The sequence below is a fragment of the Colius striatus genome, chromosome 9, assembly GCF_028858725.1.
Source record: "Colius striatus isolate bColStr4 chromosome 9, bColStr4.1.hap1, whole genome shotgun sequence".
NCBI classification, from domain to species: Eukaryota; Metazoa; Chordata; class Aves; order Coliiformes; family Coliidae; genus Colius; species Colius striatus.
In genome coordinates this window covers 4,222,835-4,249,971 of record NC_084767.1, presented here as the reverse complement: position 1 = coordinate 4,249,971, position 27,137 = coordinate 4,222,835, and the positions used below count along the sequence as shown (strand labels likewise).

The 27,137-nt window shown below is 42.8% G+C and overlaps 1 protein-coding gene across 1 annotated transcript in view; it reads left to right on the top strand.

The window, feature by feature from the left end:
* Positions 1 to 18,616: 18,616 nt before the first annotated feature.
* Positions 18,617 to 27,137, top strand: part of ERGIC1 (endoplasmic reticulum-golgi intermediate compartment 1) — a 59,092-nt gene continuing 50,571 nt past the window's right edge. Inside the window, exon 1 of the mRNA XM_062002317.1 lies at positions 18,617 to 18,729. Coding sequence (XP_061858301.1) covers positions 18,710 to 18,729 — 20 coding nt within the window. The 5' untranslated portion in view covers positions 18,617 to 18,709. The remainder of the gene's footprint in view (positions 18,730 to 27,137) is intronic.

The following is a 27,137-nucleotide window of genomic DNA, read 5'->3' as shown; positions in this document are numbered from 1 at the left end:
AGGGTATAGCACAGCAGAGGCAGTAATGCAAACCACAGGGCTCTCACATAATGAGTTGCAAAGGTTTTGTAGTTAAGTACCTTGCTGCTACAAAGCACATCTGTGTATTCCGTACAAGTTTGTCACATACTCTCAATGACAACATAAATGTGTCTGTTCAATAGCTGGAATTCTCAGAGCAACCAAAATGAGATAGAAATCCATCTCTTTTTCTCTCTCTGTGTGTGTGTGTGTGAGGGGAGGTTGTCTAAATTTTTTAGCTTCCTTCTTAAATCTCCAATTTCGTCTTTCAGCACTAACACTATGGAATGAAAGCTTTCATTCTCTGCTAGCAAGCAAGGATCATACTGAAGATTAGCCAAAATCCTGACAGGCTATTTTTAACAAAAGCTGTTTCAATAAAAGAATGTATATTCCTGCAGTAAACATGGACAGGAAAGGCAGAAAGGGAGAGTGACAGGCAGGGAGACAAATGCTTCTTTGCAAAGAAGCCTTTGAAACATCTGGAATGTTGCAGCGAAAGGTTATTTACCAGGAACGTTAGCCAGACCCAGTGCAGATGGTTCCCATTAGTGTAAGATCAAGAGACCAGCGAGGCTAAAAATATGTGTTTGCTTTTTTAGAAATTGGACTTCATTTTCCCTGCTTTAAAAATAATAATCATCCTTACGCAATTTCTGTAACTTAGAAGTATTTTCTTGGAATATTGTTTGGCACGCTGCTCGGGGTGCAGGCTCTGTGCCATCGCTCTTACTCACTCACAGCTTGTCCCCCCCTGAGGATGTTGTGTTATGTCTTTTACTTAGAAACAGGAGGATGGCACATTACACCAAAACTGATGATTTTTGTTTATAAAGTGTCAGTGACAAAATATCTGAATTACAGCTGTGGACCGATTCCTTGCCTGGTGTAAATGTGTGAAGCTCCCCCATAGTCCATCGTAGTACTGTACAAAGTCACCCTTGGACTGCAGGGACCAGGAGCTCAGAGCAGTGGAACAGGCTGCCCAGAGGGGTTGTGGAGTCTCCTTCCTTGGAGGTCTCCAAGATCCGCCTGGACATGTTCCTCTGCGACCTGATCTAGGTGACCCTGCTTCTGCAGGAGGGTTGGACTAGATGATCTCTAAAGGTCCCTTCCAACCCCTACCATTCTATGATTCTATGATTCTGTGAACTCATCTCCTCAGCACCAGATCAGCAGCACATGCTGTGCCATGCAGTGCACCTGGGGAAGGCTGGGAGGGAAGTGCTTGTAGTCTTCCTGGTAAATCTATTTGGGAACAGTGGATTAGAGTTAAAAAAGTTGATTTACACTAAGCAGGAGTCTGGCTCAGTGTGAAGAAGAGCAAGCAGCTTTGGGAATAGATCCTTGCCTTTGTAATCCTGAGTGGAGATGAGAGGTTCTGATTTCTGCAGGCATTGATTATGAGGCACATGGTCATCTACCCAGAAATACACCAACCTTGGAGGCATTTGAGACTTAAAGAAGATCCAGCATTACCCATCATAAGACGTTTTATGTTGAAAGCCCTGATGGTCAGTCAGCAGTCTCCATCTTTGTCCAGACCATAGGGAGAGAAAAATGTCATTCCAGAGGGAAATGTTCAAAGGTTCTTATTGCCACTTGGGGTTTTGCAGCTTCAGTTCAGACTTTGAAACAAAGTCTGAGTGGAACACATAGTAGGGCAAGAAGCGTGGCTTAGTAGCAGACGGCAGAGGCATCTTGGACCACAACAATAACCTTTAAGCAAACTTGAGTATTTACTGTCACAGAGGGAAACCTCACTAAATAGATGGCTTTGGTTTCCTTTAACACACTTTTCTTGTCAATGTATTGCTTTTCCTATAGTAAAAGAAGTTCCTGCGTTGCTTTCTCTGCATGGGTTTAACCCAATGCAAGGAAGTGGGGAAGGGAAAAGAATTGTGAATGTGGTCTAATGACCAATTGTTAACTAAATGATCTGAGCTCTCTGTGGAAATGCTGAAGAAACTTGTTCACATCTTTCCTATGGACTGTATTGAAAGGCAGATTTTGGAAGAACACATTTGATAAAATGGTTCCTACCATCATTGGTCTTCCAGTGGTAACCAATCCTAAACAGAAGAAAGAAACAAGAAGGAGTTACTGGAACTTGAGACAATATTTTTGGTCAGGAAGGAGAATTTGGGAGGGCACCTGAGCATGGAGCACCAGCAGAACCTGACTACCAGCCCTGGCTTTGCCAGCTGTATTGTGTCCTGTCCATGACTGGCAGAAAACCTACAGGAGCCCAGACACCTCAAGTAAAACTTGATAGCTCAGAAACCTTCTCCTATATGACAGTGACTCAAAGTGTGCACACTGCAGGCAGCTCACAGAGCATCACCTGCCAATGGTGTTTCTGTCTGAGTTAGAGCATCGCCAGGGACCCGTACAAACACTAGCCAGTAAAACACAGTCGTTGCCCCAAAGAGTATAGTGAGATAGTGTGACAATCAGCAAGAAAACTAATCAGATGATTAGATGGGTGCACTCTGTCAGTTAGTTTTGAATCATTTCCTTCTTTTTTGTTTGATTATTACGGTCAGTACTGACAGAAAAAGTAACGTTTCAAAGCGGAAACGTGTGAGCAGTATTTCTCCCGCTGAATGTTTAATATGTGGAAGATGATTTCTCAGAGGGGTTAGCTCCTATGAGAGATGCTGATGAGATCTTTCCTCTCAGACAGGTGGTCTACAAAAATGAGTTTGTGGGTCTTCATTATTGTTTTCTGAGCAGAATAGAAGAACAAAGACCCACTGGTGTCTGTGTCAGGGAAGAAACCTGGTTCAAGTAGGCAGCAATGAGAGGAGGAGAGTATTGAATCCCTAAGTGAAAACAAAGGGAGCCTTAGCAGGCAAAACAGGGGAAATCTGCAACTGCCCACGCTGAATCTCCTGTACAGAGAGGGCATGAGTGTGTAGGGATGATTTATGGCACCTATCAACAGTATCAAATTCACCACCGGAAAAAAACAGAAGCAGATGCAAAAAACCTGAAAGTCAGAGCTAGCAGGAGAGCGGTGCAGAATGAGTAAAAAAAACCCCAAAGTATTCAATGACAAATTCCAAGTCCTCTCATACATATGTTTCTTTTTGAACCCAATACTAGCCATTTCTTGAAATAACATCAGCCCTTCCCTGTCAGCCCCCATCCAAGGCTATGTATCGTTCATCAGGGCTGTCAGCTTGGCAAGTGGGCGATCTTCTGTGTCATGTATAATTCAAGTATCCAATACACAAATGATTGCAGCAGAGTCATAGAACATGCAAATTATGTCCCACATCCTGCTGTTAGTCATCCTCTTGGGGAACTCACCCCTACAAAGCCAGTATCCCAGAACACGGTGTATGTTTGCTTATACTCACTTTCTAAGTGTTTCAACAGCAACAGAACTCTCCCAGCTCTTCTGTTGAAAATGACTGTAACCAAAAGCTGCTGGAGTAAAATACTCAGTTCTTTCTCTAAAAATAGCAAAGGAATTATTTGTATTTCACTTTACTGCTGCATAACAATTAGAAATATTACTTTAAAATATGATAGCAAATTACATAGGCTCTTTCATCAAAGGGGATCAAAGCACTTTGCATATTAATTGAATCTCAAAATAAGGCAGTGAGCTAAGCTTTATTATAGGAGATAGTGGGTTCTAGGGATTCATATGGATGTGAGGAAATCAGGACACCTAGTGATTTACTGCCTCTGACTTGCTACATAACCTTGTACAAGCCCTTCAGATCCTCTGTGCCTCAGTTTGTCTGTAGGAGAGGATAGTTACAGTTAATTTTGTTTTCAAAGGCTGAAAAGAAAATCCTCTGGCAAAAGTGATGCCTGATGGTTCATGTGGCGATTACAGCGTTCTGTGTGGGTACTAGAAATATGAGCCAACAGACGTATCCAGAGGAGTCCTAAAGTTGCTATCAGGTAATTCCCAACTTCATGAGAGGGCAAGCTCAGAGGTGCCATCAGATTTCTTCCTCCTTTCTCTTTCAAATGCTCCTGAAGGCAGCACAGAGGGCTCTGACCCAGGCTACCTAAGCAGCACTTACTGCCACAGCCCTGAGCATCTCATAGGTTTGGGAAAGTTGCTACTTTCACAGTGACTTTCTTAGGTATCATCTACTGTTCCTATCTGACAAGTCACTGAAGTCTAAAGATGAGATTGTCAAGGTTTTCAGGCGGTATCAATAGGAATTAGGTGACAAATCTTCATACTGATCCAGGCTGTGCTGCCCTGCTAGTGCTCCATGTGTTCTAGAAACCTCTTTCCCTTCTAGGAGAGACTGGAGAGGCAAGTCCTGCTCGTTTCTTAGTGCACCTGGGACAAAGCAATTCATAGGGAATAAATCTAGAATCAATCTTTAGCGTTATTGTCATGAAAAGTCATTCAATTTTACAACACTGATTAACAGTGGCTTATGAAAGAAAGAATCAATACCAAATACCTTGGGCAAAGGTTACTTTCAGTTGTACATTATTTAAACAGGTCATGTAGAAAGATGAATGTACCTGTGACTAAACCTGGACAGTCACGAGACCAATGATAAAATCAGGAATATTAACAACAGAAAATCAGCCCAAGAGTCAGAGAGGTTGGGCAAAGCAGCATTCATTTCTTTGTTATCAAATATTGAAGAGAAAACCAAAACATTCAGTCCAGCCTCAGGTGAGTAGTGGATTAGACAGGAGTTGTGGAGAAGTATATTTCAATCCTAAATTAGGGCAAACACAAATATCAGTTTACTTTTTAGCAGGTGAAGGAACATTTTTGAGTGCTACCTGAATGTACAGAGATGTGTTGAATTTTGTGGGCTCTCACACGCCAGGCTTCCAGGTCCATGTGCTGGAGGAAGTTCTGTCCTGCTATTGCCAAAGCCTATTTATCTTGTTTAATGACTTACTGGAATTAAACTCGCTGTCCCTTGCAATGGCAAAGAAGGTGTTCCTGTAGACATGCCAGTGCACTGAGATTCTTTTTGTTCTTCCCTTAGAAACTGGAATGGCCCACATAGCACCTGGGAAGAAGGAGGGTGCAAATACTCCCATTTTACTGGGGAGAAACAGAGCCCGTGGAAGCTGAAGGGCTGTGGAGGAGAGCAGCGGTCTGGGGTGAGACCAGCCTTTTTGCAACCAAAGCCGCAGGGCTACCCTTCCTCTTTCCTACCTGAAGCAGTGTGGCATTGTTGGCAACACGACCAACAGAAAAGCCACAGATGTCACTGTGGCCTTGCTTCAGTTACGTTTGGCAGTTGGCAGAAAGCCACTTCCCCAGATGACGGCTGTGCACAGTTTGGGGCAGGCACCTTCTGTAGTCTTCATGAAGAATCCCTTGGTAACGGGCTCTTGCAGAGTCTCAATCTCTACTGGAAGCAAGAGAGACATATTGGGTGACCCCGTCTATGATGTGACAGGGACCTCTCCTCCTCTTGTCTCATCCTCATGCAAACAAGGCACAGCATGACAGGCAAAACTGAAAGCCTCCAGGCTTCTTGGTTGCCACTGCCACCACTGTCAGCACTTGACAGAGCTGTTCTGATATTTGTTTTGCTAATGGCTGAAAAGTTGAGATGAGAACAATTATGGAAATCAGAGACAAAAGTCTGGGCCAAATGCTCCTGGATTGCTTGTTATGGTACATGTTCTCATCTGCAGCCCTTTGTAATTGCAAAAAATGGTGCCTTACAGATACCTTGAGGAGACTGGAGACAGACATACGCATCTCATCATCAGGAAGTCTGTCTTGACAGTCAGCCAAGATCCAAGAGGAGCATGCATTATTTATTATTATCATCATCATCGCCGCCACAAAGCTCATTTCCCTAGAGATTTGACTCCAGTATAAATGCATGAAGCCATATCCAGGGCTTATTACGCCATTTTTGTTAACCATACTGTCATACAAGCCTCCTCAGTCCTCTCTGGGAACATTCTGCACAAGGAATGTGTTACACACTGACTAAAGTCCTCCAAGCACTTTAAAAACCTTTTTTTATTGCAAGCTGCACTTAAAAGCCATTCAATAGGAAAGCAAAATTCCTCTCAAAAAACCTCTCTGCAGAGACTGACTGACTCCCTTGCTCCCTGCCGACATCAGCTTTATTGGAGAAAAGCAGAACAGCAGAAAATAAATAGCAACGTGCAAAAATTGTTTACTTGTGCCAACACTGAATGACAATCCCTCATCTTTTTGCATATTGCATGTGATGGAACATGATGTCAACACCACAGTGCTGCAACAGGAAGCAAAAGATAAGACTTGGTGAACCATCAGTTCTTCCTGAGCATCGGCCTGTCACTATGTTTTTGTTTATGTTATGCTTTACAAAATATAGGTTACCAATACAAATGATGTTTTTTGGCAACTTCAGCCTTTGTTTTATTTCACAAACTGTTAAGCTGTTGCCAAAATGTCTTTTAGTTCTATATACTTGCCTAGTTTTTAGCAAGAGGCAAGTATATAAATGCTACACCCTCTGTGGCTTGTGGTGTACAGTCACACCGTAAATCTCCTGTCTCTTGACTGGATGACAAAGAGAAATAAATCAGAAAATGAAAAACGATATGCTAGCCATAATTAGTAGGCATTTCAGAATACATTTCTCGAGAAGTTATTTATCCTAAAGATTCCTACGCCTTCTTTGTAATTGTCAGATGGCTATGCAAATATTAGCAGTGACATGACAATAAATGACATTACCCAACATATGGAAATGAAGCAAAATCTAAATTTAAGAGCTCTTCAGTTTCATTATTCATCTAAGCCTAATGACAAACACTGGGAAATCTCACTGTGAGATTCAGTGAGTGCTTGTCTTTTTTTTTCTGAAATGAAAATCAGGGGGCTGTTTCCTTATTCTGACAGCATACTGAATTTAGCACACATCATTCGTGGTATTCTCTCATCCATGGCAGTTGGACTGAAACATCTGAGTTTCTGGGGCACTGATGCTTGACAGCACAGAGAGCGATGCCCCGTTAAGAGCGCAGAGAGATCCCGTGCATTGCTCACTGGAAGGGACAGAAGCCGGCACAATGGAGCCACCGATTAAGGAGAACAATCATGGAGGATTTCCTCTTATGCCAAGCTTCAGAGGGAAACAGTAAGCAGTGCAAAGGAAATGAGTGCATTTGCTCAAAATGAAAAGGTCAGCCAGCCACGAATTTTCAGCTTTGATATACACATAACATTTAAACTCCCATTTTTATCACAAATGGTAGCTTCCCAAGGTCTTCAGGAAGTTGACAGAGAGATTGTAAGGTTACTGGGTGGTGTGAGAACGGAACTAACTCTGATTTACAAACTTGTCATTGCAGCAGATCCACTTTGGTCTAATGAACAACAAAGCAACCAGCCTAGCAGTATCTCTTTTGCATCTTCATCACAGTTTTAAATTGACACCACTCACGGTCGAACAGCAGTGACTAAATACAGCAAAATCTTTGATACAAATTATGGTTGCATTGAAAAAAAAAATAATGTACAGGTCTCCTGGGTTTCATCCAATCCAAGACTGCTTCTCTGTCACAACTTAATTTCCCCCAATCTTAATTCCTTTGCTTAAAAAGGAGAAATAATTGCGTTTAGCTTTCTGCAACGGGCCGTTGTGAGAAGTGGTGAATCTCCGCTGAGGGTCTGAAGGATCACTAAAGTGGTGTTGCCCAAACAAAAGGATTATAATAACTATTACTATTATAATATGAAAATAATAATAAACATCAATTGTCATATCCTAATTATGCATTAGTGCCAATGGGATTCGTATTATTTTAGTTATGTCTCAGCCTCCCCAGCTTTCACACAGCTCTGAAAAACAACTGTAAACTCTTTGTGTTGGGTGAAAACAGATGCTGAACACGTGATCATGAGATAAGTGTAAAGGGAATTTCATGGGGTTTTAGCTAGGGAAGCACACAGCACACAAAGAGTGAAACCATGGCAAACTACTGAAGCTAATGGCAATGCTCAGAGCATATAATACAAACCAGCTCCTTGTGCAGCATCTATTGTATCTTACAGACCCTCACTGAGGCATAACTAAAATACCAAATCAAAAAGACTTCCAAACACTACCTCAGGAGCAAACTGGTAGGACAAAATTTCAGTCTATGGTACTTGAATGTATAATGTAAAATCCATTAGTGACTCACTTTTGCTAAGGATAGAAGGCAACATACCGTATGAGTCAGCTTTCTGTGCGAAAAAAGTCCTTCCTCCAGTGGACCAGGAGATACGCCATTGAAAAGAGTGCAGTTATCAGCCATTACACTGCGGGATGGAGTGGAGAACAGGCAGTGAAAAGAGCAAAAAACACATGAAGGACTTAGCTCATGGAGGAACTCTAGGCATCATAAGACTGACCTTTAAACTCAGTGAGAAATGAGAGTTGAATCAATTCAGCATCTGGCTGGGAAGTTTGCTGCTGACTTCTCTGGAAGTCAAAGCACACGTTAATTCTGTAGCTGTGATACTAACACATGTAGGGTTAAAATAGGCAGGACTAGTTGCCACAGATGGGTGTCTGAATCAATTAGAAAAGGAAAAAAATGAGATAAAGGTAAATTAACTGAGTGTGCTGAACATTATCAAATTAGGATGACTGTAACGGGTGAGAAAAACGTTGTCTGGAGTTTCAGTCAGATAATATCTACAGATAAAGGAACAGAATCATATATAAGAAGAAACTCGCTGAATACTGAGAAAAAGTCATACAGGCTCTGAAACAATTTGAGAGAAGTTACTTGCATCTGTCTGAGCAGAATTACATGGAGTAAATAAAGGGTCTCACTCTTATGTGAGCTCTGGGATAGCAAGGTAGAATTTTTTTCTCTCTCTTTTCAACTGCTAAGCCCGTACCTAAGCACAACTCCCACGGGAAGCAATGGAATCTTCCTTCTGATGTTAAACAACATAACTAATGCACGACAAATCCTTTCTAGTTAGCTGAGTTGTTCATACCTTTTGTCTCTCTGCAGTCATCTGCAGTAGCCAGGCTATGCTACATCTGCTAGCAATACAAATGCAGCAGTCATGTCGCCCTAGAAATAAGACAGCTAAGGATGTCAACATTTTTGGAGGCTGTCATTCTTCTTTCTCATATCAGTTTTACACTAGATTAATTCCATTGTCTTTGGTAAACTGCAGCGTGATTTTTGTGTGGGTGAGTCAAAGAATTTGGCCCTACACCTAGAATAATATCATCTGTGGCTTTGGATAGACACAATTCACCTGCACTGCTTTTTCACGCTTCCCCTCCTCCTCACCGCCCTTGCCTAGGATATGCTGCCTACACGAGGCCATTAGGGGAGGTCGTGCAGTATTCTGCTACTTAGCAGCAGGACTTTTTCTTGTGCTTTGGATAAGCTAAATGAGTTTATTAGCTATGACACGGATGACCCATAAATCTTACTAACACTGATTGATTCTCTGGGGGACAATGCTTTTTCCACTTCCCTCTTATCTCTCTCCCCCTCAGAATTTACAGTCAGTGGCAAGAGGCTTAATCACTTTTGCAGTTGACAGCAAAAGGCAACAGCAAACTTTCTCCAGGCATTGCTGCTGGGAAGAAATCTTCAGTTACAGGGGTTTCACATTCGGATTCACCACCAGTTTTGACCTATTGCCCTCTCTGGGGGAACCACACCTATCTTACCCCATTTCCTTGCCTTGCCTGAAAGACAGAGGGGACATGGGAACGTGTCACTGACGTGAACTTTACGTGGCCCCATTGGTACAACAGGACGCAACAAAAGAGGTTCCTCATTTACATAAACCTCCAGTCATGAGTCATCTCTATCTTCTACAGCTCCAACTTGTCACTCTGACGAGCCTCCGGACAGCAAGCGAACGTACTGTACCGTTCGTCAGTCACACGCTCACCAACGTCGGCCTGGCTCTTTGAGTGCCTGCAAGTGGGGACACAGAAAAATGTTACAATGTGCACCCAGAATTTCCCTGCAGCATGGGAAAGTCACGTGTCTAGCTTCTTGTGCAGTGGAAGAGATCTGTTCATTAATTGTTAACTCAAGTTAACCTGTCGACTCTAAGCCTTTGCTACCTGTAGTTGAATGTCCACCGTCAGTTGTCCATCAAAATCTCTGTTCTCCTTGAGAAAAGTCTTATATTAATTAACATAATGACTTACATCATTTTCCATGCAGAAAACTAAGGCCAGAGGGCTCCCAGTTCAGAATTGCTCAGAAAATGGGCTGCAGAGCTGGGGAGAGAACTAAGGCATGTTGTCCTGAACCAGTGGTTACCCAACCAAGAACATCTTTCTCCATGTCAGTATAAAAGGCCAACACATCTACAACAGCAGGACCAGGTATCTGTCGACTGTAACTTCCCTGAAGATGAGAATGGATTTCTATCTTTAGGTTTAAGGAGTTAATCTCTCTGGATAACCTCAATGGAATGAGGTTACTGCTCCAAATTGCCCCTGGAGGAAACCCTTCCCTGCACATAGGCTTGAGAGGGAATCTAGGAAAATGAGTTTTCATTAGGCTAATGTTAGCCTTTACAAATGCTCTTGTAATGAAGTTTTCATCTTCCTGGTGCTGTTCACAGTACTGTCGCTAGCAAAACATCCACTGATATGGAAAAAGGGTAGCAGGGAAATTCCATCGAAATAAGTAGAATTGGAAACTTCTCTCTTTTTTCGCATAGGGTTGTTCCCATGATGATTTCAGGGAAGAGAATGTGTGAGTAAGATGAGGAAGGGGCAGGAAAACACCAACTACTTTGAGCGTGCACATTCAAAGACTGGATAAAACTTGATAATAGTTACTGCAGAATGGAAACAATTGAGAGAGGGAATGGAAGAAAGTGAAACACAAATGACGAGAGATTCGTGTCTCAGTGCTGGAAAAATCATGATGAACAAGACAGTCATCTTTGTTTATGTGTTTGTTATACTACAAAGCCAACCAAAAGAGAAGGGTCTAAATATTGTGTCACTTAACCCAACTTAATATGCCAAAGTTTATTAGCTTGAGCTCAATGTGGTGATAACCAAAACCCGTATTTCAGAGTCAGCATAGGCCAAAAAAATTGCCCTGGCCATTATAGTTTTGGCAACTGATATTGCAGAATGACAAAACATGAATTTCAGGAGAACAGAATATGGATGTTTTCTAGGCCTTCTTACTCACAGAATCTCATCAAATGTCTGTAGATTGCACGTCAGTCAATCACAATATGCCCATGTCTCTGACATAATGCCTTTAGTAGCTTCTAACACCAGAGATGAAAGGGTACAGACGTCTTACTTTGCACCATTGGATGCAGCAGAGCCAAACTACATTAACATATGGCAGCTAAGATTAATGTTTGGAAGTAGCCCAGTCTCTGAGTCAGACTGATCCTTTCCGTTCATAAACTTTAAAGTGCCAGGAAAAAAGTTTAAAAGTCCAATTAAAATAAAGCCCAGCTAACTCCACTGCAGGCTTATCATTACAGCATGAAGAGAACAGTGTTTTGCTCTTTCTTCTGTGACAAGTAGGAGCAAGAAAACATGAAGTGGCTTCATAGGAAACAGGGTAAAGAGAACCTTCTTTGGCAAGGCTGAAGTCTGGAGACTGTTAGGCCTGGCTTCCTCTAAAGGCAGGGGGAGTTTTCTGTATGTTTTTTATCTGTTGTTTTGTTCAAGTGAATTAGGTTTTTGGTTTAGTGATTTCTGATTATCCACACTGTCACTTGAAAGGGACCTTTCATTTAAGCTTTGTTTCTGGTGAATCCTCTCCCCAAATACATAGCATCTTAGCTTTTGCCATAGGCTGAAACTTCTTATCCTCACTTCTAAGTTCCTGCACAAGTCTGCCTACAGATCTGATGTCATTTCTTCCTAATTCCCTTCTGCTAGATATTAAATTCTCAAGCAGTTTCTATCTTTATTCTTCCATAATTTTACATGCTTCTTTGTGTGCTCTGTGTATTCCCAGCACTCTCAGCAGTCTCATCTCCATCTCATACACACTAGAGACAATGTTTTGAGATAATCACCAGTTTGGAGTCTCTGTTTGACCAAGTGGCAGGTTGCTGTCAGCAAAAAGGATAGATGCTACACTGGATTGTAAGTCTTCTGAAGTTGACCACCTGAAACTAATCCTACTCCAAATCAGAGGCCAGATACTGAAAAATCATACCCTAACACTAGCACTTCAGACACGCTGAGTCCGTGGGCCTCAGGTGAAACCAACACAAGGCCAGAAACAACAACTTCTGGCTTAATTTGTTAGAGGAATAACAAAATCTCTTCAGAAAATATTTTCTTTAGCCACACCCTGACTTCTGCAACAGATTCTTTAGCACTGAGAAAGCCTCCCCAGTGCACTGACCGCCACAGGACTGCCAAGCAACCAAGTGAGAATGATGAAAACACAAGTGTCATTTGCAGAAGAGAGAGTCTGGTAGCAAATCACAGAAGAAGCAATTAAAAATCCCATATTCTTACTATGAAAAAAGATGAAAAAAGTGTATGTATCTCTTGCTTGAAATGTCCCACTGGGCTTACTCAGCTCTCTGAACACTACACAGTATCTAGAGGAAACTACTGAGAAAGCTGATAAGGCAGCACAGATGAACATGCCAGAAGCCAGTGAAGTGCTATTCAACATCTCACCCACACAACCAGTTCCAATGGGTCAAAGGATGGCTGAGAACCTGCTGAGCTGCGGTAGCAAGACTGGCTTCCCACAGAGTGCTGTGGGAAGGTTTGGCAAATTTTCCAACAAAGTTTCCAGCACCTTCTTTGAAAAATTCCTCCTTGCCAAGGTTTTGGTTTGGTTAACTTGTTTACTGCCTGAGGGCCTTTGTGATGACCCAGCACTACTGAATCCTCACATGTTCAGTTGGATGTTCATTTCCATGTATTGCTGCCCACAGAATAGCATTCCCTTGTGGTAGACAGAGATCTGAGCACAACCTGACCTTGCATTTGGATGCTCGAGCTAGCTTCCATAGCTCCTACCTAGGAAGAAGCCACCCATCCTGAGAAGGTCATTCTTGATGAAGCAAGCCAGGCACTTAGCATCCCCAGCCCCTGCTGAGCTTTCACACTGAATCCCCACCGAGAATAGGTTCGTGCAACGTCTCTGGGAGAGATCCAAAATAGCACTCAGGCACTGAAGTGCAACTTATGCAGACTGCTGGCGCCTGTGCTCATGAGAGCAACCCAGGAAAGCTCTGCCTCCCTTCCTCAGCTACGTCAGATGCTGTAAGTGCTCACCATTTCTGGTGAAAGCTTCTTTAGGCGCCAAAAAGTCTGGCACCTTTTTGTGCTCAGCAGCCTCACTGCTATGGGTGGGCTGAATTCTGTCAGCTACTTCTTGCCTAAGTCCATCCAGAAATCAGGTGCGGGGTTTTGCCAGTAAGGTCTTAAGGCACCTGATTTCTTAGGCATGCTGTAACTGACTAGGATTCAAAGTACACAGCAGAAGGGAGCTCTCGGGAGTGCTTATAGGTATTTCACATTATGAAGTCATGGATCCCTCCCCCAGTATCCCAGTCCCAATATCACCACTGTTTCCCAGCTAAGAGCCCTAACCAGGCGTCCTATTCCAACACAAGGAATCTTGCACTCCTGGTTACACCGTGGCACAGCCTTCAGCAACTAGGCAGAACACATTTTCCTCCTTTCCCCTGAATGCCCCGAAGTTTCTCACAGCACTCTGTTCAAAGTTCCAGGACTAACTACGAGGGCAGCGCTTTCCAGTGCTTGGTGACTAGTTAAAGCAGAAGGGGTGTCCCATCTGCCAGGCATGTTTTCACTGAGAAGACTAATTCAGGTGTCCATGCCAAATATGTTACTTAAACTCATAAGCAAACAGTTTCTGGTCCTGTATCAGAGTTTTATGAGATATTCAGATGTTCCCTTCTCTTAAGTATTTCTTACTGGCTGCTGTAGGCATCTCACCACTCAGTCTACTACCTAAGGGCAATTTAAGTCCTTAGGTTTCTAACTATTTCTCTCCAGTGTACAGGGAATTTAGGCATTTAACACACTACAGAGCATTCTCCCTTTGAGAATCAAGTGCTGATCCTCAACTCTTCTTTGCTGGTAATGCCAAATCCCTTGGAGATTTGGCCTTCTGTCTTAGTGTTCAAAGTCCTCTATTACAGGACTTTGCTCTAGTTAACAGTTAACTTGCATCTCCCTTTGGCCCTGACCTTTCATGTGTTTGCTAAACTACATTAAACACTAATCAATGCAGGGATGCTGTGAAAGCATGAGTTAGTCCTGTGGTAGAAGCTGAAACTTCTTTGTGGATTTTATTTACACCGTAGAAAAAGAAAACAAATCCAAAGATGTCCTGCTCACTGTGACTTTCCCAAAAGTAAACCAAACAAACAAAGAGAAACCATATTAAAAACACTGTATATTTTCTAGGGACTGTAAGAGAGTAGATTCCCCTTAGCACTGCCCAATGTTGTGCTTGCTCACTGCCACTGGACAAGGAAGAGGCACAGACCCCCTTCTCTAGCCTCAGACATGGGACAGCTGTATCCTGCCCTGTGATCTAGCAAATAATCAGATTATTTATTCTGCATATTAAGCAGGAAGAAGAGAGGTGGTTGTTACGTCTTCTTAACAAAAAAAGCTCAGATACTCGATAAAGAAGGACTTTATGTCATAACTAGAGACAAATGTATTCCTTTTGAAAGTCCAGTCTCACAATAACAGATGGAGAGCATGATGTATGTGATAACGATAAACATACTACGTGGAACAAGACTTACAGCTTGGTTTTTCTTCTGTTCCCTCGTGTTTGGAAAGTGCTGTCAACATGTAGCTTACTAAAATCCTAAGAGGAAGGGCTGAGCTTTCATTACTGATTATACTTAGCACAGCACTTGTATTTGAATTCTTCACCTACACCGTGCATCCTGTTCCTTCAGAAAGATTTCCTCACATGCTGTTATTTATATTTTTAAATGCTTTATAACATTTTCTTTTCATTCTCTAAAATGTTTTTTCCTTTTCCTGAACGACAGTTGTTTAATGCTTCATGCAGTCAGCGACACACCCTGCAGAATACAACACATAATCAAGTAAACACGCCCTGCAAAGCAATGTGCTCACTTCAATCGCCAACCCACCCTGACACAAGTGCTACAAGTGAGTAAATGTGCAGAGATAAAATGTCCCAGTGTGTACCCTGCTACACAACATCCCAACCAAAAAGTTCCACTTCAGCTGGGAACAAATACACCTCAACAGCAGAAGGGGCATCAGTGAATAAGCACTGCACCTTTCTTAACAGTCACTGCACATTCCCAATTGATGAACAAAACCCAACTGACCTAAACGATTACTGTATGTACCCAGCTTTACCTTTAGCAAACAGTGCTGCTCATGACCCAGTCACAGCACTTACAATGCATTCCCAATGCAAGAGCCATAGCACAAGCCAGAGGCTAACACAAAACTCAGCCGTGTGTAAGGAACCACAAACAAAACAAAAGACCAAATCATACACAAGTGGTAACAGGATGTTAGTGCATCCCAAATCACACTGAACTGGTAAAGATTAACGTTACACTTGTCTGGGAAAGAGGAAATATGGAGATTACAAAATAGAGATAATCAAAATTATCAAGGATTGATATAAGCACTACTGATGTGAAGTGAAAACTAAGGAATAGCGAGAACACCTGAAGACAAAACATTTTACTGGCATGAAAAAAATCATGGAATAAATATCCAGGAAGATGATTCAAATAAAGTACTTTCAGACCACTTTTTAAATAGAAAGGAAGTGCCAGTTTTGCTGCTGTGAGGCATGAGTTAGGAATCCATATAGAGTCATCCATAATCTGATTTACCTTGAAGAAAGTGAATAAGAATGAAGAAAATAGTCTCCTTTTTTTTCCAGAATTATGAACGGGGAATTAGGGATGAAGGGATTTGTTTGCTCATTTTAGAGCTGAAGCTGATCATACTTTGTAGTCTTAGTTGAGTCAATTCATCCCTCTGCTTCAGTTTCTTCATTGATAAAAGAGTTCTGAAAATATTTACTTACTGATTTCAGAGTAGCAGTTTGGCCCAGTTAATGTTCCTAATGCAATCTGAAGATAAACAATAGACAGTTTTAGGTCTATTGGGGTTACTGTTGTCAGGAAAATGTCAGTTTATTGCTTACATGAAAAAAAAAGAGTTAACTTTTAAATCAGTTCTCAGTATCCATGCACTCATCCCAGTTCTAATGATGTGACAACCATCTTGAATAAACTCGTGCTTTTAGTTCCCATTCTAATACACAATATGATCCAAGCAGCCGCACCCAGCTGGACTGTGGACAAATTCCTGTTCTTATCTCAGGCTCACTAGAAGCCTTATGTAATTAAACAATATTATGACGAGGGTCTTATCTCAGGGCATTAACTTTTTCTTCCCTTGGCAAGGATGTAAGTGAGCTGGACCCAACTGGAAAGCTGGCCTGGTGCTGCTCTAAGCCCATTACTTTCTTCAGAGTTTGACCTTTTAGTTGCAAATAAAATCTTCACAATGTGAGCTCTCACGGTGTCATGTCCTCGAGCCTTGAGTCTGCAAAAGGAACAACTCTTCAAGGCCACCCCAAGATTTGTCTACTGTGTGAGTGAAGTGCTTTTGTAACCACTTCAGCACTCTTTGGCTCCTGAGAGAGCCAATGCCTTTGCACAAGGCAGTTAATAACAGCTAATGATATTGAAGCTTTGCCAGGAGCGCTTGGTTGTGTAACTCTAACTTGATAGGCACTGTTTTGTTTTGGTTTTTTTCCACTACAGATAGTACCCGCTGGCTATGCCTATGTAATTGGTTTGACCTCATGAGATATGAGAGTTGTCTCATTAATTTCAGAGGGTTGTTCAGTTTTGGAGCACAAAGCAAAGTGCAGCAGGAATTGGTGGCTGATCAGTTCGCAATCTGCCGAATATGCTTGCACAATGCGGTTGGTTAATTTAGATGTCTGAGATCAAAACCACCCAATTACGTATTTTTATCTATTCCCTGGGGGTTCTTGAGGGATTGTGTCTTGTTATCTCATCCTCAGGATTCCTTCAGTTTAGTTTTGAATATTTACAGCATGAATTGTTATCTTTTCCTTTGAAAGACTATGGCATTGATTAACAGCTTTGACTCTTCAGCACATTTTATCTGCTTGCTTCAATCTGAATTTCTGGTTGATTTTTTCATCCAGATATGCATCCAGCTTCTGGGGTGTAAGTAAAAAATGGAAGTGTGTGGATCTCTGAGTACAGAGATGATGACAGCAGGAGGACGAGGAGGGAAGCTACAGAATGAATTAGGAAAGCAGTATGTTGCACATCACATATTTAAATTGCTGTCATTTCTCTCACTTGCCCTGCTTTTAGACTGAAAAGGCAAGAGTAGCTGTATTTTGTTCCTGCACTGTAATCTAATATGCGCCATATATGAGTGACAGCACTTAGTATAGCAGTGGTCAGCAGCAAGAAGTCCCTGACTTATGCTGTTTGCTGGCAACGTTATTAAGGGAGAGATCCTGAGTGGTGTATGGAGCAGTGTGACATTAGCCACGTGTATTGCATCATATCTGGCAGGGATGCAGTCAGACAAAACTGCAAGACTTTGGGAAATGTCTTGCCTACAGAATGGGGAACTTTGTCTGATTTGAATTCTTTGGCCTCTAATAAAACTGCAGAAAGATTTTCAAGAGCAAGTGAAAGAGGCGTGCTGGCACCAAAGGCATTCCTGCTCTGCTGGGGAGGGCTGCAGGTCTCAGTGCAGGGATGCTCCGTTCCTTTATAGGCAGTTTGAAGCGTGAGACTTTGCCCAGTCTGTCACTGTAGCTTGACTCGGTCTCCAGACAGAGCAAAAGACAACACTGTGTTCACAAACAGAAGTTGTTATTAGTGCAGTGCTGAGAATGCAAGAGATCCCTGACAAAAGTTGAAACGCTGCACCCACGTGAGCCGCCATGCTCCAGCCTGCAGGCAGCTGGGATTGCTGTAGAGGGGCCGGCAGACTCCAGGCAGGGATGAGCCGGCTCTGACAGGCTGGCTCGTATTATCATTTCGGTTGGAAATAACCTTTAAGATCATCAAGTCCAACCACTAACCTCACACTGACCACAAAATGATGTCCCTCGGGATCACCTCTAGGCAGCCCTGGCTGTGGGGCAGTAGGCGCTGACAGGGCTTGGACAGGCATCGAGAAGGCCCGTGAGGCAGAGACATGGTCCTTGAGGGGCTGTGGCTACTGAGAGGGTCAGCTGAGGGCGTGATATGATCACGCTGGCAGGGGCTGGGGGGGGAGGCTGAGGACACCATCACGAAGTGCTGGCCGGGCCCTGCAGGTATCGAGGAGGCTCTTCAGAGCCCGCGGTGGCCCTCATAACAGTGGGGGGCCGAATGGAGCCCGCTGGGGTGCTGCCGGGTCGGTTGGGGCCCCGGGGTGCTCCCGAGGCGGCGGGCTGGGATGCGGCCGGGCAGGCGAGGCCCGGGGGTGCCGTGAAGGCCATCCGCAGTCCTCGACCCCGCCGCCGCGGAGGCGACTGCTCCCGCCGCTGCCCGTAACCCGGCGGCGGAAGCGGCGGCCGGCTCCTGCCGCCCAATGGGCTGGTGCTGCGCGGCGGTGGGGCCCGTCACTTCCTGGCCCTGCAGCCGGCGGCAGCGAGGCGAGAGCCGGGGCCGGGGGCGGCGGGGCCCGCAGCCTACCCGGCGCCCGCCACCAACATGCCCTTTGACTTCAGGAGGTGAGTGCGGCCGAGCGAACCGCCCACCGCCACTGCGGAGCCCGGCCCTCAGCGGGGCCTCCGCTCCGCGCCCGGCCTCCCCCCGGCCCCGCCGCCCCCGGCCGGCGCAGGCAGCGTGGGCGGCGGTGGGCGCCTCCTGCCCGGGAGCACTCGCTGGTGTGAGGTCGCTCCGCAACAATGGGGCAAGGGCCGGGCTCGCGACTGGCTGCGGGCGAGGTGAAAGCCGAGGGAGGAGGGATAGATGGATGGATGGAGGGAGGGAAGAAGTAAATCTGGGCAGGGAAGAGATGAGGGAAATGGGAGGCTCTGTCCACCGAGCGGCTGTTATTGTATAAGGCAGTGTGCAAAGCACAAAGGAGATACGTGGGAATGGAGCGGTGGGTGCCGGGGATTGACTGCTGCGGGCATCACACAGGCAGGTGTTGGGTGAAGATCCTGGGCCCCTTCCCCTTCTGCTGGTCCCAGGGGCTCAGAGCAGCTTTAGGAAGTCACTCATGGTGAGGCTATGTATGAGAAAAGCTGCACACCATGGCTCTAATGGCTGGGAAATAACGTTGGTGCCTCTGCCTTTGGGTTTGGCATTTTGAGCAGGTGTGAGTTGTAGGATTTGGCCTTGCAGCAGGGCTCCTGCATCGTGTGGACCAGAGCAGTTGGTTTCAAATACCAAAGCAGAAGTGAAAATGACCTCTTTGACTCAAATGGAGCCAAAATAGTAACTGTGGATTCATTTTCTTTTTGAGCCGTTCCTGAACCAAAGATATGTAACTTTCCAAATTAATAGGTGCAGTGGGCAAGATGCACAGTTAAGTTTTCTAAATGTGGATTTTACTAGAGCACTAATATTACAGTGAAAAATACAGACATATTTGGAAATTGTGAGCTACAATTCTTGCTTGATGCTTCTCGTGTAGGGCCATCATGAACCATACTTTTGCACCCCTTTGAGATGACAGGGGGAAATATTGATAATTGCAGTTCTTCCAGTTCTCCCAAACAAAAGTTGTGTTTTGTACTTTTTGCTGTAATTCTAAATCAGGCCTCTCATTTATACAGGCTAACAGGATCTTGTATGTGATCCATGAGGCACTATTGAACGTGGAGGCACTTGCTTCTGAATGAAAACTTGCTGGAGCTGGAAACAGCATCTGCTGGATCATGTGGGATCCGAGGCCCAGAGCCTTGTTTCTGCTTCTGTGTAAAATTTGATTAAAAAATCCTTCACAGCTTTGGAGACATTCTGCCAGCTGTAAATCCCATTTCCATCTATTTTCAGACTTATACAATAGAAGAACAATAAGGGATCCTGGGTTGTGACTGTCACTTTGTAATAGCAGATAAAGAAAATGTGAATTCAGATGTTTATGAAAATGTAATTTTTGTTGGGTCTTAGAATGTGCATGTGGAAACGCTGCCTCACCAAGAGTAATCGTCTTTAGACAGCACTAGTGCTTCACTTTGGAATGGAACAAAGACATTAAGTGAAGGCTGACTTGCAGAGTTTGTGTTACTGAGTTGCAGTAGCATACAGGCATCAGTTCAGATCTGCATTTAAGATTCACAATTGCAAATAGCTTCGTTCTCATTCAGACTGGAGGATTAGAAATAGACATTTCAAAGCACTTTGTCAACATAAGCTTGCTGAAGTTCAGCTTTTCTGCAAAGATGAATTTTTGAAAGACTGTTGTTGGTAACAAGAACTTTAAAGGTACGGAAAAACTATTGTCACGTGCAGCAAACCACTTTCCTGATTTAGGAGCATGAACAGAGTTCAGGACCAAAATTTTTGCAAAGGTTAGAGAGTAGCTTTTAGCTCTTGTGGTTTTTATTCATTGTGCAGTCAGTGGAACAAAATCTGCTGAGGTTGGAAAATTTTACTGTCATAGGTAAAGTGTGATGCATACATTAAAGAAAAAAAAGTACGGTTACTTCCTGACAGCTTTAGAACATACTGTACAATGTTCTCAGAGAAATAAGGTTACCTGTAGTAAGTTTCTGAATGAAGAGGTGATGTTGGTCATCATGTAAAGGACAAAGTTCTTTCAGAGATTTCAACTAGGTGTTCTCTTTGGCAGATAACAGTTTGGCACCCTGTCTTTAGCACACGCTTTGGTGGGCGTTACGTCTGTGTCTAACTGGAAGGTTGGATTGTTACAACACTTTTTAAGATTGCCCCTCCATACCTTCTAGAGTCCAAAATTCAAGATGTTGCAGGTGGAAAGGCATTATGTTGCTCTGGAGACCATAGATTTCACAGGTTGCTAATGCAACAGAAATGACGATCCTTAACTGCTCCACACGGGCATTTGGGAGGGCAAGTGCTTTTATTGTTGTATCCACCTAAAAATAGTGCTTATATAATATTTTAGAGTGTCAGTACATTGACAGGTAACATCAGTTATAGAGGGACATAGTAGACCAGCTAGAGCTCTGTTTCCACACAAAATAGCTCTAGGAGGAATGGGTTGCCCCAGAGTCATCTGGAGAAGATAAAGACACATACGACAAGTAATGAAAACAATCCATGACCAAAATAGTACCTATTCTTCACCAACTAAAAGTCTTAAGAGCATTTCCATCCTCATGACTAAATCTCTTTCTTATCTCCTAGACTCATGGGTTCATACTTGGCCAAACTATAGAACCCAAAGTGCTTGAACGTATTTCTTGTAAGTTTTCTCCGTGTTTCTGAGGCGTATTGTTGATACCAGATACGAAATGAGCTTGTTTTGGGGTTTTTTTTGTTCTTTTTTGTACTGTACCTTTTTTTTCTGTAGGACTTCCATTTTCTTTGCTTATCAACAGTTTCCTTTGCTGATATAAAATGCATTTAATTAATAAAATAAATAAATGAAATAGCATTTTCAGTAATTTCAAGTGAATAATAATTACTCTGTCCCAAGTATCTGTAGGGTTTAATAATACTTAGTGCTTGCCTAATGCTTTTCGTTCTTCAGAGCATTTCATTTGCACTAATCTCTATAGTCCTGCTGTGATGTTGGTAAAGAACCAAGTTTTCAGCTTCCACTTTGGAGCCTTCAGTACAGGCCTGTTCAGGACATATCACGAGACACCAGCCCTCCTACAGAACCACTAAATCAGTTTGCATTCCCAGAAGGCTTGATTCTGTCTCATTTTTTAAAACCTATTTGACTGCAAGACAGGCAGATTTTAACTTTTTTCTTCTCCCCTTGGATTTTTAGAACTTGGGTTATCAAAACAGCTTCGTAATTATTTGCTTGGGGATTTTGAGTTGCGTCTCTGGAGCTGAAAGAGTATTTCCCCTTTGAGCCTTTAAGACCCAGTGTCACCTACGTACTTGCAGCATCTGTGGATGGTTAAAATCATAATTAGATTAAACTGTAAGCCAGGGTCATCTTGAATGGTGATAGTAGACCAGAAGGTTTCTCACACGCTGTGTGATCCAGTTGGTAGGGAGGCTCAGAGGCAGCGGCAAATGCCAGCGTTGAGAATTACAGAAGTAAAAATGAAGTGACTCCTGCACACTGGACATGAACATAGTAGAGAAAAACATTGCTGCAAGTTCTCTGGAATCTCTTGGCACTTCTTGGCATCTGCCTGTTTGTGTGAAAGAGTTACTGATGGGATTGTAGCAGATACTGAAACTTCTGAACTATTTTGGTAGCTTTAACTGAGAAAACCTAAAATAGACTGCTCTGAAATCAAGTTTTAGTTCTAATTGTGGGCAATTCTCAGTTGTCTCCTGGCCGTATTTTTGGTATAGAGTGGCAGTTATCTATGAATCTCTATTTTTATATGTAACTGAGCAATTCAGAATTTATTTTCCATGATTAATCATTGTGATGCTTTCATTCATTTTGGAGGTTTTTTGGTTGGTTGGTTTTGGGGTTTTTGTTTGGTTGATTGATTTGATTTTTATTTTTTTAATCAGATTGCTGACTTCAATCAATTAACAATATGTTATACCTGTATTTTGGAGGTCATGGGAAAGGACTCAGGCTTAGAAGAGATTTGGCTTTAAATGCTGATTTAGAGGGGAAGTTCTTTGCAGCAAAGACTCTTACTTCATCTGCACAGTACAATGAGTCCTCACAGTCAGCTGTTCTGTGGCACATCTGTGATAAATGATACCTTTTACATGGTTATTCTGATTCAGATACAAACAACAGTGTTGTTGTTTTGGATCACAGGCAGGTCTTTGCTTCAATTCCTGTATGTCTTAAATTGTCCAGTCTTAACTGAAGCTGACACACTTCCAACCTTAGTGTTTTTAGGAGAGGCAGTATGTTTGGTTTTAGTTTATGCCCTGAGAGTTGTGATGGCTAATAGGCAAACTGATGCTCAAGACATCTGACCTGGCACAATTGTGAAACCATTGCTACAGACTGCTTCGGCAACAGCAGGGAGGTCTGTTTGTCTACCCTCGATTCCTGACCAGATTAGTGAGGACAAACTGGTAGATTGTAGGTGATTTGGCATCTAAGGAGAAAAATCGTTTCCGAACTCAGCAGCTCCTTGGGCAACAATTTCTCATTCACTTGTGAGCCTAAGGAAAATAGCTTTAGTTTAGTCTTGAGGCTTAAGAAAAGAAGGAACAAATGTGCCTATTTTTCTTTTGACAAGTTTGTGAGGGTCATGACTTAAAATATTTCTGTAGCCCTTCAAATCTCACTTAAATTTGTATGGGATTTGTTTAGCCTGTGAGCATTTGCCAATTTTTGAAGCAGAAATGGTGACTACATCATGTTTTAGCACTGCCTAATAAATATCATATGTTAATGGAAATGTACATGTTCTCACTGGAGTTTTAATTTGTAATCTCAACCAGCTCTGCCTTTCTCATCGAATCCTGTTGCTCTGTACTCCATCCACCTGCTTGCATTCTCACAGCACATTGTTTAACTAGCTGTGTTAACACACACTAGTTCATTTGGCAGAACTACTCGCTGAACTTAGTTTAACAAATGAGCTCACAGTGCCTGTCCTATGGTACGTGGTGGCAGTAGCCACAGGTAGGTGTGTTCTTGGCTGAAACGGTGCAGTGAGGACAAGAGATAAGAATAAATCAGGCCAACTGGTATGGCTTCTCCTGATTAGATGAGACGTGCCTACCAGTTTGTGTGTAGCAATGGTATATCAAAAGGGTTTGCATGTGCCCTGTACTAAGCTGTGCATGGTCATGCTCACTTACACAGCACTTCAACAGCCATAGATGTTGCCACTTGTACAATGATTTTGTTCAAAATGCTGAATCTATATGTCATATCCATCACTTCCTAAATTAACATTTACATTTATAACAAGTGACTGTAACATTGTTCTGTGTTGGTTAGATAATTGTCTCTCTACCCTTTGCAGAGACCTGTGCTTTTTCTCTCCAGATACTGAAGCAATAGCTGATCACCTCAGAGTGCCTGGTAACTCTGCAAGTGTATTTTCTTCTTGAACTGCAGCCACATCTGGCAAGCATGTTCCACTTCACATTGTGCAATGTCTCTGGTAAACAAGCCTTCCAAGTGGTATTGCTGCCACCTTACGTAATTACCAAAGTTGATTTTGGTGCCAGGCACTACCATGACTAACTTTGTTTCAACAATAGCCTTTTGAGGGCACCTGAGAAATTATTCTGCAGTCACAGCAGTCAGATGGGCAAGCAGAGTTGTACAGACAGAGCCTATTGATGTTTATGCCACAAATAAGTGATTATATGTAGCGTGCACGTGTGTAAATAGTTCTTCCCAAGTCTCTTCAGTGCCTTATTTCTCTTAGAATATAGTTGGAGTAGAAAATTTTTCCTGAATAAATACAGAAGTATTAAGGTCTGTCTTTGTAGGAAAGTTTTGAATTGTTCCTTCTGAACTTAACTGGCCTCCTTTGTTCACTTGTTGATGACACAGATATTTTCTTCATGCCATCATAGTTCCTTGCTGTGAAAATGAATGAATCACACTGTAAACAGAGTTGAAGCAATACCACCAGCATGGTCTGAGAAGTTGTGGAAGTTCTTGAGCTTCTATTTTCAAGTGTGCATGTGTATTTTTTAGACATGTAATTCAAAAGGTGGAGGTGGTGAGAAAAGAATAGTCTTGCAATGAAAGAAGAAATACCAGTGGAATCGTTTGGGGTTTTTTGTCTTCTATCCAAGCACCAACCCTGAAGTGTTGTCTAGATATTCCTGTACAGAGCCAGCTGCCCTCAAAATGGAAACTTGTTCTGCCAAAAAATTAACCACAATCTTGCCACGATCTACAAAATCTTCCTTTTCCTGAGTATTTTAGTAGTAGTCATGACACTCACACACACACGGAGGCGAGGACTGTAGTTAGTTGGATGATACTGCATTTGAATTCTGTGTGTTTGGATATTTGCTTTTTTTGTTTGTTTGCTTTTTAAGAGTGTTTCCAAATGAGATCTGTTTAGTTCAGTCCAGAGAAGCCAGAAAGATTGGCATCAATAGAAAAGCCTTCAGATGCTATGTTAATATGGACAGGCATGTATTACTGCTTAGAAGATTTTGGGCAGTTATGGTTGCTTAGTATTTGTTTAACTGTCATATCCTAAGGCAGATCACTTGGCTTCCTAATTGCTGTCCCTCTGTAGACCACTGTGTGCTGTGAACAAAGCAAAGTTGGAGAGCCTGCTAAAGCACCACTGCAGCTGTAATGTAAATAGGACTTTGTAATTTATGATAAAGGTGAGGTGTTGGAGCTTCACCTGGATTCCATGGCATTCTACATCAAATGTGACCTTACTTAGCTGAAATCTGAACCTGTCTGCTGCATTGTGGCAGGTTTTATCTGAACTAACAAACACTGGTTAACCTCATCCCCAACACAAGTTGTAGCTGTGTCTTGGGTCTCTATCAGTTATGTTTTTCTAGTGGGGCTGCATCAATATGGATGTTTCTTGGAGTCAAATCCAGAAACTCCGCTTGGAAGCCAGATGATGTATATGAGTTGTATGTGCCAGTAGACAATACAGTTATATACAACTTAAGACAAAATTGTAGAAGCACATACAGAAATACTCATGTCTTTAGACTGGAGGATAAATAGGAGAACTTGAGCTGGTCACTGCAGGTTTATTAATACTCAGGTTAGATACTGAAAAAGTACAATATATTTGAATCTGAGGGATGCTCTGGGAAAGGGTATGGGTTGTTTTTTCCCCCCTGAATCTTGTGTATTAATAATGGCTTTTGTTCTATAGCAGTTACTTTGCAGGGAAAGAAAGATTTGGTGGTGTGTGTAAGCAGCACTGAATGCCATTGCCTACTTTCTCAAGTCAGGGTCCTGCTATTTTAAACTCTTGTCAGTTTCAGACAAGTAACAATGCCTTTCTGAGCCTCAGTTACTACTATGTTTCAAAGGACCTTACTTTGCTCACTCACTTCACAGAGCAGTAGCTGAACAGTTTTTCCTTGGCATGGTTTTCTTTGCCTGGTCCAATGTGAGTTGGTGAGCACAACAGATGTCTAGGAGTTTCCCTTACTGGTATGAAGAAGTCTGTGTGCCATGCAGTAGGATATGAATTAGCCTGTGTGCTTTTGAGGGAAGGGTTATGAAGATGGAGCTTTTTTCTTTACACACACATATACCCTTTCTTTTTCTTCCCCAGATGTTACATTTGTTCATGCTGTTTTGTACAAAGCTCTGATTTGTATGCTGTTGTGCTGCAGCTGAGACTTAAACCTGTCAGAAAACAGTTTCCACAAATAGTCTATGTGCTTCTGATGCTAAAAAAAATCCAACCAGATCTTGTTTCAAGGTGTTCAGCAGTATCAGACAGCAACAGAATCTTAATGTTTTGGGATTCCTAGAAGCTATGGGAAAGGCTATGGAACAGCTTCTTTTTTTCCCCATAGCTGTGTCGTGGTTATGCTTAGTTGTGTGTAGGTAATTTCTTGAAAATCACGGTCCAACTTTGTGTTTTGTTCATTGTCTGCTAGAGATCAGAACTTTGTGGGGAGGACTCAGGAGCTGGTCAGTAGGCAGAAGGACGTGTCAGGAGGTAGAGGAACTCTGAGCTTGCAGCTAGCAGGCCTCAAATTGAGCAAGGGAAAGATGTTTGGTGCTGGGGAGCTCATAAAGAAGAAAACATGTGATGGATGGCACTGGAGGAAGTGTCTGGGCAGTGCAATGATGAGGAGCACCGGGATGTGCTGGGAAGGTGCAAGAGCAAGAATCTCTGAGCTTGAGGAGATGAAGACTCTGGTACAGGAAGGGTTACAGCCTCCATAGAATATTCAAGTATCTGACCAACATACGTATTTTGGGGACCAGCCATGTGTGTTTAATGCTGTTCCCCATTCTCTCCTTCTGACCATCAGAATACGATACTACCCCTCACAAGTACTTGTGCTTACAGTCCAGTGAAGGGCTGGATCCTTTTAAATACCAGTCACCTTACTTGAACATTTTTTCTTCATG